The sequence below is a fragment of the Dendrobium catenatum genome, unplaced genomic scaffold, assembly GCF_001605985.2.
Source record: "Dendrobium catenatum unplaced genomic scaffold, ASM160598v2 fragScaff_scaffold_1056, whole genome shotgun sequence".
Classification (NCBI taxonomy): domain Eukaryota; kingdom Viridiplantae; phylum Streptophyta; class Magnoliopsida; order Asparagales; family Orchidaceae; genus Dendrobium; species Dendrobium catenatum.
This window is the reverse complement of record NW_021319518.1, coordinates 3,778,341-3,789,468: the sequence shown is the minus strand read 5'-3', so window position 1 is coordinate 3,789,468 and position 11,128 is coordinate 3,778,341. Positions and strand designations below refer to the sequence as shown.

The 11,128-nt window shown below is 34.2% G+C and overlaps 2 protein-coding genes across 3 annotated transcripts; one reads left to right on the top strand and one right to left on the bottom strand.

Moving 5' to 3' along the window:
* Window positions 1-3,201: 3,201 nt before the first annotated feature.
* LOC110108766 (prostatic spermine-binding protein-like) lies at window positions 3,202-8,193 on the top strand. Of its 2 annotated transcripts, none has more exons than XM_020839538.2 (3): window positions 3,202-3,364; window positions 3,938-4,077; window positions 7,626-8,193. In XM_020839538.2, exons 2-3 carry the CDS (start codon window positions 3,976-3,978, stop codon window positions 8,025-8,027), a joined length of 504 nt encoding a protein of 167 aa, XP_020695197.1. In that variant the 5' UTR covers window positions 3,202-3,364; window positions 3,938-3,975; the 3' UTR covers window positions 8,028-8,193. The 2 variants fall into 2 exon arrangements, with proteins under 2 accessions (XP_020695197.1, XP_028553955.1); XM_028698122.1 differs by having other exon boundaries at window positions 3,204-3,364; window positions 7,662-8,193.
* Window positions 8,194-8,697: 504 nt separating this feature from the next.
* On the bottom strand, window positions 8,698-11,089 carry LOC110108763 (pentatricopeptide repeat-containing protein At4g18520, chloroplastic-like). Its single transcript, XM_020839533.2, has one exon. The coding sequence runs from the start codon at window positions 10,985-10,987 to the stop codon at window positions 9,140-9,142; it is 1,848 nt and encodes a 615-aa protein (XP_020695192.1). The 5' UTR covers window positions 10,988-11,089; the 3' UTR covers window positions 8,698-9,139.
* Between the last annotated feature and the right edge of the window lie 39 nt (window positions 11,090-11,128).

The window sequence follows — 11,128 nt, the reverse complement described above, 5'->3', positions numbered from 1 at the left end:
AGAACATTGCATCAAATTTAAAGCCAAGAAGTATGGCCAATCTAATAAAAACTATTCTCTCCATTTTGCACTCCCTAACATCACAGTTTTGAACATATGGGCCGGGGCTACAATTTGAAGGTTGTATGTTGGATTGCAAGAATATAGTCTAGAATCACACATCAACTTGGTTTTCCATATGGAAATCAAAATAAACTTTGAAGTGTTGACTAACCCTTTTTCATTCAAGGAGGATGCATACTTTTCACAATAAGGGGAGCTTCAACAACTTTAATCATGGCTATGAGGATGGGTTTTGGGTCAAGTGGAATACCTTCTATTTCAATTAATTTGATTCCATTTCAATTGAGGATGCATTTAGTTAGTTTATTTATGGTGAGATTACAAATTACAGCTATGTTCAAATTTGTTTCCATTGCTAATGAAGTACATGGTAAAAAGCCTTCAAAAATATCTATTGGAATTATCATCCTCTATTATTTTGAAATGGTGGGTGAATGGGTGGGTGATTGGTGACTTCAAATGCATATTGTATAGTAATGATAAGTTCTTTTCGACAAGCTTTTTAAATTCAATGACTGTTTATTCTTCTCGAGTATCCTAGATTTTGCATGTTATAGTCCTTTCAGCTAGTACAATATTTAAACTAAGAATCTTATAAGCTACAAAATTGATCATGTGCTTTGTAATTCCCAGTGACTGGACTCCCTCATATCCTCCTCTTTAGACCATTCTCCACTTTTGATAACATAGGTGTTATGAAATTTTAGTTTATCTGCAAGAAGTTTCATACAAATTATCCAAATTTTCGGTTGGTCAATTTTTGCATCGGGTGATCCTATTTTTATTCATAAGATATGGCATCAAGTGATGAGAGGAATATTACTAAGCAACATATTTAAATCCCTTTAAAGCTTATTATTAACAATGATAGAGAATTAAACATCAAAGATACAAGCACTAATCCACTTGATGAACTTGTTAAAAATGCCCATTATAACAAATTGATTAAGGAGAAATAACTTGCTCACACTTTCAAAGGCCTTGATTAGTATGAAATCCCTTTATTTCTCAAAAAGATCATATTTTTTATGAATGCAATTTGAGTGATAGAACTAAAAGGGTAATATCACTTAGATTCTAGCTATTAGACATAAGTTTAGATGTGATTTTTAAATAAAATATTAGAGAGAGAGAGAGAGCTGAACTTAAGAGAGAGAGAGAGAGAGAGAGAGAGAGAGAGAGAGAGAGAGAGAGAGAGAGAGAGAGAGAGATGTAATAAGCTATAATGGTGGCATGGAATCACTTTGGGAATGAAAGCTATAGTTGAGTATTGAATCATATTGGGAAGCTTATTAATGAGAAAAATAATAATTGATTGCTAATAAGGATTGATACTGAACAAGCTTCAACATGAAGAATTTATAGGTGAATTCTTTCAAAAATATTGTTTTATTCATGCCAATATTTAAGATCGTTCATTTGATTTTAACTTAAAAATAAGGGCAATAAGCTAGCATATTTTGATCATAGAGAGATAGGTTGAGCAAAATAATGAGATCGACTGCGAGAAAATTTGATGTGAATTTGAGATTAAGGTTCGTTTGGGACGGCTTTCTTAGTCCTTCTTAAAGCAGTTTTTTATTACAAAAAAAATAAATTTTTTGCACAACGAAGTTGTTTTAAGAAGTAGTATGAAAGTCGTTTTATTTGGAACAGCTTTTTCGTTGTTTTCTAAAATAATTTTTTAGTTAAAAAATATTTTTAAAAAAACTATTTTATAAAGTAAAAAACAGTCTCAAATGAAGCCTAAATTTTGATTACACAATCATTCACAAGATTTAAAGTTGATATTTTTTGAGAGGAGGAAAGAGTTAGGGAAGTGATAATATTTTTTTAATGAAATTATGAATTTGCAATATTTTTTTGTTTTTTAATAAAGAAATGAGTAAATGACAAATCATTTCAGTTTTAGAAAGTCAGGAATCTTTAGAATTTGGTATTTTAGGATATCCATTCATTTCACATTTTTTTGAATAAGGTTGGCCTCTCTTAATTGGGAAGGGTCCACAAAATAATGTTTCAATAACTTAAAATAATCCTATTTTATTCCTTTTTACAGAAAGTTTAATTTAAGATAAATAATTGACATTATTCCATTTAAAGCAAGATCTAACGAATTTAAGCTTATTATTGAGGGAAAAAAAAAACAATGCTGTCTCTGAATACAAAATTCTTCAAAGCATTTGGAGTAATGTCCATAAAATAATTTCAGTTTGTTACGAATAAGTGTCGAATTAAGGAGAAATTATTCTGTGTTGAGTCCGGACGGGAAGTTTCCGTCCTGACTGTGAGTGTACATTGTGTACAATTTTGTACATAGTTTGATTTTTTGGTACACACTTTGTACAAACACTTTGTACACTCACGACCCGGACATGAACTTCTGCTTGGACTCCGTACAAAATAATTTCTTCAAATTAAGGGTCTCCTTAGAGCAACAACAATTTTTTTTTATAAAATTAATTATGAAGTTGTTTAGTTATTTTAATTATAAAAAAATATTTTTATTACATACATTTTTGAAATTTAATAATAAAGTAGTTAAATAAAATTATAATTATAGTCTGAAAAATAAAACTATAAGAAGATGGTTTCAAATAAATTCTAAGTTTAGCTATAACTAGAGTTAATCAGTCATGAATTAATCAATAATTTGTGAATTAATTCTTTTTGTTTTCTTCAAATTAAGGGTCTCCTTAGAGCAACAACAATTTTTTATAAAATTAATTATAAAAAATATTTTTATTACATAAATTTTTGAAATTTAATAATGAAGTAGTTAAATAAAATTATAATTATAGTCTGAAAAATAAAATTGTAAGAAGATTGTTTCAAATAAATGTGAGGGAAAAAAGTTTAAGTATAAAATTATTAAAAATATTTAAAAGAGAATATATTTTGCATTATTTTTTTTTCTTATTTCTTTTTATTTTTATTTTTATTATATTATTATGATAACAATTTAGACCTGAATCATTATCTCTCATAATAAATACCTCAACTTGAATTTAATCAATTTATAGAGCTTGCGATTAATTAATCAATATTAAGATAAAATTTTTACTTGAACTCAGCTCGACTCGGTTGCATAATATCTGCCCGTTCTGCCCTATCTGCCCGCTCTTTCTGCCCCTTCCTCCCCCTATCTCCACCGAGTAAAAAAAAAAAAAATCTCAGAAGCATCTTTTCTTCTCGGATCGGAGGGCTGAGGATCAGATGAGCAGACCTCGAGGGTTTCAGCTTCTCCTAACTCTGAAGAACCTCTAGATCTGCTCGCTTTCAGCTCGGATCTGTTGTCTAGGTACTGTTTTGTCCACCGATCTTTAGATTTTCGCCGAAAACTCTCCTTTTCTCATGATTTCCTCATTTTTTTTCCGGGAGGTTGAGAGATTTCCGCTTGCTTAGGAGCTTTTTTTAATCTTTTGCTTGATTTCTTCGATATCTTTTTTTCCTTTTTTAAAATCCTCCTAAACAGTCTTAGATGCTTTGATATTTTAATTGTTTTTTGCCGCTCTTTTCTCTTTATCGAACTCTTTTTTTTTTTTTTAATTTTTTAAAAAATATCTTCTAATTTCTATGGGAATTCCTGTCTAAATCCGACGGTGTTTGCTTCGTCTTCCAGGTTCCTCCTTACGTCAAAATTAAATCCTGGCCGTCGAGATGGAGACGATGTTCTTCGATCTCTTTTTACCTTTTTTAAAATCCTCTGCTAAACAGTCTTTGATGCTTTGATATTTTAATTGTTTTTTGCCGCTTTTTTCTCTTTATCGAACTCATTTTTTGTTAAATTTTTTTTTTAAAATATCTTCTAATTTCTATTAAATTTCTATGGGAATTCCTGTCTAAATCCGACGGTGTTTGCTTCGTCTTCCAGGTTCCTCCTTACGTCAAAATTAAATCCTGGCCGTCGAGATGGAGACGATGTCGCTACCCATCGCCGCCCTCAGTTTGCTAACTTGCGCAGCGGAGGCCGTTGCCGCGAGAATGCTCACCGCTCATTTTTTGCTAAGTTCGGTAAGTTTACCGCTCTCTTGATGCAATGATTCCTTGTCGTCGTCTAGGTTGTTCGCGCGGAACTCAAAAGTGGAAATCTGTTTCGATTTTGGAGCAGGATTGAGGTCCGACCCTGCTGGGTCCCCCGGCTGAGCCTGGATGAACGCAGTATTTATTCGTAGTTGCGTCAAATATAGCGTTTCGGTATTTCGGAATCTTTAGAAGCGAATATCCGGTTTTTTTATTTCACGACCAGACCGTCCATTCTTCGACCGGTTTTTTTATTTTTATACTAGAAATGGCTAGACCGGTTTTTTTCCTTCACCTCATTTCATCTCCGATTTACTATCCTTTGGACAGTTTTCTTGACTTTTAGGCTTCATTGGATAGTTTTATAGCTGCTTTTTTAATCCATTTTTTAATATAAAATTTTCTTGAAAGCAGAAAAAATTGTGGTCAAAACGCTGTGACGGCTTTTTTACTGCTTCTTAAAATAGCTTTTGAATACAAAAGTTTTAATTTTTTGTACTAAAAAGCTAATTTAAGAAGCCGTAAGAAACCCGTTTGAAGACATCTTTCTAGAAAGTAATAATCAAATAGGAATTGTAATTGCGGTCTGAAAAACAAAGCATAAACAATTTTCACAAACGAAGCCTAATTTGTAACTGATGATTAATTAAAATATTATGGTAGGCTAAGTATAATTTAATTAGTGTAATTAGAATTGTTAAAAAATTATTAGCTAAAATTATTGATATGCAATCAAACAAGTTTGATTTAAGTACGTTAATTTATAAAACTAAATCAGCATTATAAACTAAAAAGATAATAAATTAATTAAATTGGTAGAAATTTATTTAATTTGACTAAATACAAGTTACTGTATAATCAGCTTTGTAAAATTCTAATAATGGTTCATTGGAAGTGGTATCTTGTGCTAATTATGATTTAATTAATTTAATTAGGATTGTTATAGGCTAAGTTTTTGTAATAAATATCACAATTATTTAAATTCTTAAATCTTGAAATAAGCAGCCAAATAATATATGAATTTAACATCTATTATATTAAAATATTCTCAGTTTTTAACCCGGAAAAAATTAGCTAAATTGGTGGCATGTTTGCAATTTTTCAAAATTATTATATTAGGCTATAGTAATATGAAAATTTATCTAAATAGGAAGGTTCTTTTTATATAAGGAAAATATATGATATAAACTACAAAATTATTAGTTGTTTAAACAGAAATACAAGATAATATTTTATATGAATTATTATTTTTCTTTATTTTGAACAAATGGCTTCATATCCAGATATAATTTATATGAGAATATTTTGATATATTTTTTTATCTATATGTTTAGGGAGAGAGAGAGGGAGAGTATCCATTTAAATGAATAAAATCATTTTTTTCCCAAACATCTTTCACTAGTCATTAAAAAAAAAAAGAATTTTTAGAATATAAAATAACTCAAAGTTAACTTTTAGCTACTTTAAATCTTAGTCATCCAAATTTTTTTTATGAATGGTGAAAAATATGGGAGAATAAATAACTTAATAGATAATAGAACTCTTTATATATATATATATATACAACACACACAAAATTAATATTCTATGCGGACATCGTACGTCGTTTGGAGACTAATCATGCGCCATGTCACCCCCTTGCTTCTGCTGCTTGGTACCGCTGATCGGTTCGCTGACGTGGCACATTTTGGTTGGTCTCCAGACGGCATTCTGCGTCCGGTCTCCGTACAGAATGATCTCTCCACAGACACAACCATTATATATAAAAGATATATATTTTTTTTTAAATTCCAGACTGATATACTATATGCTCTTTAAAATGAAATAAATTTGCACCATCTAGTATGGTGATGGAATTATTATTTCTCAATTGTGTAGTTGATGATCATGAGGCTGTTAAAAGAGATATACCTACTATCATGCGTTTTGTTTTTCCGTCTCAATTTTTTGCATGAATTAAATTCATGATATACCATGATTTGGAAAAGAGAACAAGCTGACAAGAATTGTATAACAGGTCTCATGGCCTTTTTTGTCACTGTCATTATGTTTGGTGAGATAGATAGTGAATGAGGCTCACCATTTATTTGTACTTGCTTTACGCTTTTAGATTGTGCTAATACATATTAGTATGATACATATAGATCCAGTGCATTAAGAAGTCATAAGCTATTCTAACCTAATAATCTCCCTTTTATTTATCATCTATATAAACGCTTAGCTTGCCTATTTAGGAGACTACCTGTTAGCTCCTCTTCTATATTGACATGGCTGCCATTTCCAACTTAGACTTTAGGAAGTTTAAATCAAAGGAAAATCAAATTTAGGTCAAATACACTGATAGTTATATTTATTTTCAACTTAAATTTAGGGGTGTCAATTTCGGGTCACGGGTCGGGTTCGGGTCGAAGCCGAAACTGTCGAAGCCGAAACTGACCCGGCGTTATTCGGGTCAACTCGAACCCGACCCGTTTTTACAAACGGGTCAATTTTCCGGACTCAAATCTGACCCGCTTCGGATTCGGGTCAACCCGACCCGAACCGAATGACTTGGTGCCAATAAAAACTTGCTTTTCTTCGGGTCCAAAAAAGGATCAATCTCCGCTTTTCGGGTAAAAAATGGGTCAATCTCGGTTGCCGGGTCAAAAACGGGTTTCTGGGTAAAAAACGGATCAATTTCAGGGCAAAGGGTCAACCTAAACCCGATCCGATTTTTGAAATTGATCGAATTGTTGAATCCAAACCCGACCCGTTTCTGGTTCGGGTCAACCCAAACCCAAAATTTTCAGGTTGGGTTTTCGGGCCGGGTCCAATATTGACATCCCTACTTAAATTATAAGCCCATGTGTGAGAACAAACAACTTTGTATTCAAAATGAATATGTTTATAATATCTAGTACCCCTTAACTAGAGCCCACTCAAACAGTTAGCTATGATAGAAAAGGTCAAAACTTTTATGGAAGTCATGAATTGTGTTGGGATTCTTGGAGGAGTTCTTGAATGAAAGAGAGAGGGAAGGGAGGAGAGGGAGAGAGCACAAGTCTTGTAAAGGAAACACAGAACTGAATTCTAATTATTTGGCTTGAGTAAGCAAATATTACATCCATTATGTCTATGTACAGGAGAGATTATTCTGTGTGGACTCCGGACATAGCTTACTGTCTAGAGGCGAATCAGGTGCAGCCACGTCATCCAGTATCGAGCAGTATCGAGCTGCGGTACCGAATATAGGGTGATGTGATGCATTTTCATTGGGCTCTGGACGGCGTTCGGTGTCCACACATAATAATTTCTCCTATGTACAGACACGAAGGAATGCACTATGCAAAAGGCTATACAAGAAATGCCTAAAGAAAGTACACATATATAAAACTAAACAAAAAATACAAAAAGAATTAAGTTGGATCACAATAAACACTAACCAATTGCATGAACCACCCGGTTTCTTCTACATGAGAGATTAAACGTAATACTCTTATGTGCAATAATATGAGGTGCGCATTTGAGCTCATATATATTTTTTTTTCATTTGATCTCAGGACGCATTTGAGCTTACCAAACACCTAATTTCTCAGAGGAATAAGGAAGAACCTAAACCAGCTGATGCTGATGTGGATGATGAAGATGATGATGATGATGGAGAGGGGGGCTACCGGGAGGGTGAAGATGAATCCTCAGATGAAGATCGTGAGGGGAATGGATACCCTAAGGACAACAGCAACAGCAAGAAAGGCCCGGGTGATGCTGCAGCAGGTGGAGATGAGCATGGAGAGGATGAGGATGATGATGAGGATGATGAAGGAGATGATGATGATGATGATGATGATGGGGATGATGAGGAAGAGGGCTTAGACGACGAGGAGAATCAGGAGGATGATGACGAAGATGAAGAAGACGAGGAAGACGAAGAGCTTCAGCCCACAAAGAAGAGGAAGAAGTGAAGGAGGAAAAACCATATCAACTCAGCTGATTTCTTTCTCTAGTTGAGCTTTAGAATGGAGGTTCTACTTAGTACTTTGTATTTGAAAGGTATTTAATTCGCTGTTGGCTGTAATCTGATAACATTGTTCTCGAAGCTTTTAATATTAATGCCTTCTCTTACTCTAATGTGTGTTTAGATTATTTGTTATAAAATTTCGAGTTAAATTTTATTAATGATTCAAATATGATGAATAAATTTAAAACAATTCCACTTTTTATGAGTAAATAAAAATCATTTTAAAGATTTATATTTATATAAATTAAGAAATATTTTCATAAAATATAACTGCTGGATTCTACAAATGTTTAAAAGCTTGCATAAGATTATATATAATTTTGGAATAACTAATGATTTGACTTTTTGGATTTGGAAAATATCTTTATTATTGACTAGAAAAATTGCACCATTTCTAGTCTTAATGACTAATGAAAATATTGGTCAACAACAATAAGTCTTTTGTCTCATTACATGGCGTATCAGAATATTAGATTATCAAATTCATGTCATAATAATTCGACAAATTTTTCATTGACTATCGACTATCTAACGTAACTTTTCACTTTTCTCATCCATAACTTGGAACCTATCGATTATATAAAAACCTCGAGTTCTTTTATCATACAACAATATTTAAGTTGTCAGCACTATCTTTCTATAAAATTATCAAGCAAAAGTCGCAAAAACAATTTGTCAAACACTTATTAATTACAAGTGATGCAAGATTACACATATAGCCTAGAAGAATTATATACTTGTAGCTAGATCAATCCATCGAGATACAAAGTCAAGATTGCTGTTCTACTGGACTGTAGCTTTCCTTTTCAAAAGTAGATTCAATTGCCAATTCATTCAGGATGCTCACTCCTGGAGTAATTATTCTGTGCGGATGCGGAACATCGTCCAGAGCCTAATGAAAATATGCCACGTCACTCCGTATCGAGTACCGAGTGATAGTACTACTCGGTACAGCAGCTCGGTACCGCTCGATATCAAGTGATGTGGCGTATTTTCATTGGGCTCCGAACTTTAGTTATGTCTGTTATCCGCACAGACTAATTTTTTCCAGAAGACTCAAACTGCAAGACTGAAAGAACTTGGAGAGCAATCCAACTTCACAACAAAATCCCCACATGAACTGAGAACTGTGGTAAGGATAAAATCATCAACATGAAATCCTTCTGCTTGCATTCGATACATGAGCTTCATAGCCTCCTCACACCGGCCATTCTTCGCATACCCCAACACCATCACCTTCCATGAAACCATATTTCTCTCGGGCATTGTATCGAAAACTCTGAAGGCATCAGTAATATATCCACATCTCATATACATACCAATGAGAGCACTTCCCACAAACACATTTGGTAGAGTCATCGTCTTGTTAGCAGAAGCATGAAGCCACTTGCCATAATTCACAGATTCAAGCTTTGTACAAGCCTTTAAAGCTGAAGAATAAGTGAATGGGCTTGGTTCCAGCCCTTCTGCAAGCATGTTATTTAAGAACCTGAGTGCTTCAAAGCCATGGCCATGGCTTGCAGAACCTGAAATCGTTGCAGTCCAGGAGATGCAGTCTCTTCTGGGCATCGTTTGAAGAACCCTAACAGCATAATCATAAAGCCCACACTTGCAATAGAATGAGATCAGGGTGCTCCCAATGTGAGTATTGCTCTGAGAAAAGCTCTTAACCATCCATCCATGGACTTCTTTTCCTAAGAAGGGGGATGAAATGGAAGTGCAGGCTTTAATAAGGCTAACAATAGTAAGTTGGTTTACAAAAATACTTCTTTTCTTCATCCGTTTGAATAGATTAATGGCCTCCACACCAAAACCATTTTGAGCATACCCAGAAATCATGGTTGTCCAAGTAATTGTGTTTCTCTTTTGCATTACATTGAAGACCGACCGAGCATCAGAAATCTCCTTGCATTTCACATACATTCCCACCAAAGAGCTTTCAATGAACACATCTTTGGTGAAGATACCCTTAACTATGGCGCCATGAAGCTGCTTTCCAAAGCTCAAAGCCTTTAATTCTCCGCAAGCTTTCAGAATACTGCAAATGGTGAACTCATTGGGGCGAAAACCTTGACTTTGCATCTGGGAAAACAGTGAAAGGGCTTCGTCTTCGCGACCATGCTGTGAGTAAGCTGAAACCATTGTAGTCCAGCAAATAACATCCCAAACCAACATTTGATCAAACAACATCGACGCGTGAGAAAGATGGCCACATTTTGCATAGAAGAATAAGAGAGCGCTATCAACTATCAGATTCCTCCAGTTTCCCTTGAACACACAAGCGTGGATCTGCCTGCCTAGCTCAAAATCAGACATTTTGGTACACAACTTCAATAAGCACACAAATGTCAAGCTATTAGCTGAAACATTGCTTTTGATCAATTTCTCAAACAGCATAAAAGCTTCATCTTCAAAGCCGGCATTTAAGTACCCATTGAGGATTATAGTCCAGGAAACAACACTCCTTTCAGGCATTTGATCAAACAGCTTACGGGCGTCTACTAGGTTGAAGAATCTGGCATATGCATTAATCAAATTGTTATTGACAAAGGTAATTGAGGTACCAAAATACTTCGTGGAAAGAGAGTGCACGACTTGCACTCCCTTGAGACTTGAACAAGATTTCAGTAGGTAGGCAATTGTTGCAGGTTCTAACAATTGACCCAAGGAACAATAACGAGAATCCGCTTCCGGGCATGTGGAAGGTGGAAACTTTGAAATCTGAATTTGGGATTTTGAGCCTCCGCATTGGCAAGATTTGATCTTGAAGAAATTCTTTTGATTTATCTCTGGTGTTTCTCTTCTCTCTGTCTGTTTGCATGGAATCGGAAGGGAAACTGGTGAGTGGAGTAAGAAGTTGTTGATTTGGAAAGGAGAAATTCTCAGACATGGAATTGCTAGCATTTGCAGGGGGAAAAACTGTAAATTTTACCGGGAATCCTGTAGAGGAACGCCTAAGTGGGGCGTTACAGAGGAGTGGAGCCAAATAACGTTGCTCTGCTTTTCACATTTTAATATGACTTTTTTTTTTGCAATTTTTCAAAA

Coding starts and splice junctions, on each gene's coding strand:
- LOC110108766 (XM_020839538.2), top strand. CDS start 3,976: ATGGAGACGATGTCGCTACCCATCGCCGCCCTCAGTTTGCTAACTTGC. Junction 4,078..7,625: donor CTCATTTTTTGCTAAGTTCG/GTAAGTTTACCG, acceptor ATTTGATCTCAG/GACGCATTTGAGCTTACCAA.
- LOC110108763 (XM_020839533.2), bottom strand. CDS start 10,987: ATGCTAGCAATTCCATGTCTGAGAATTTCTCCTTTCCAAATCAACAAC.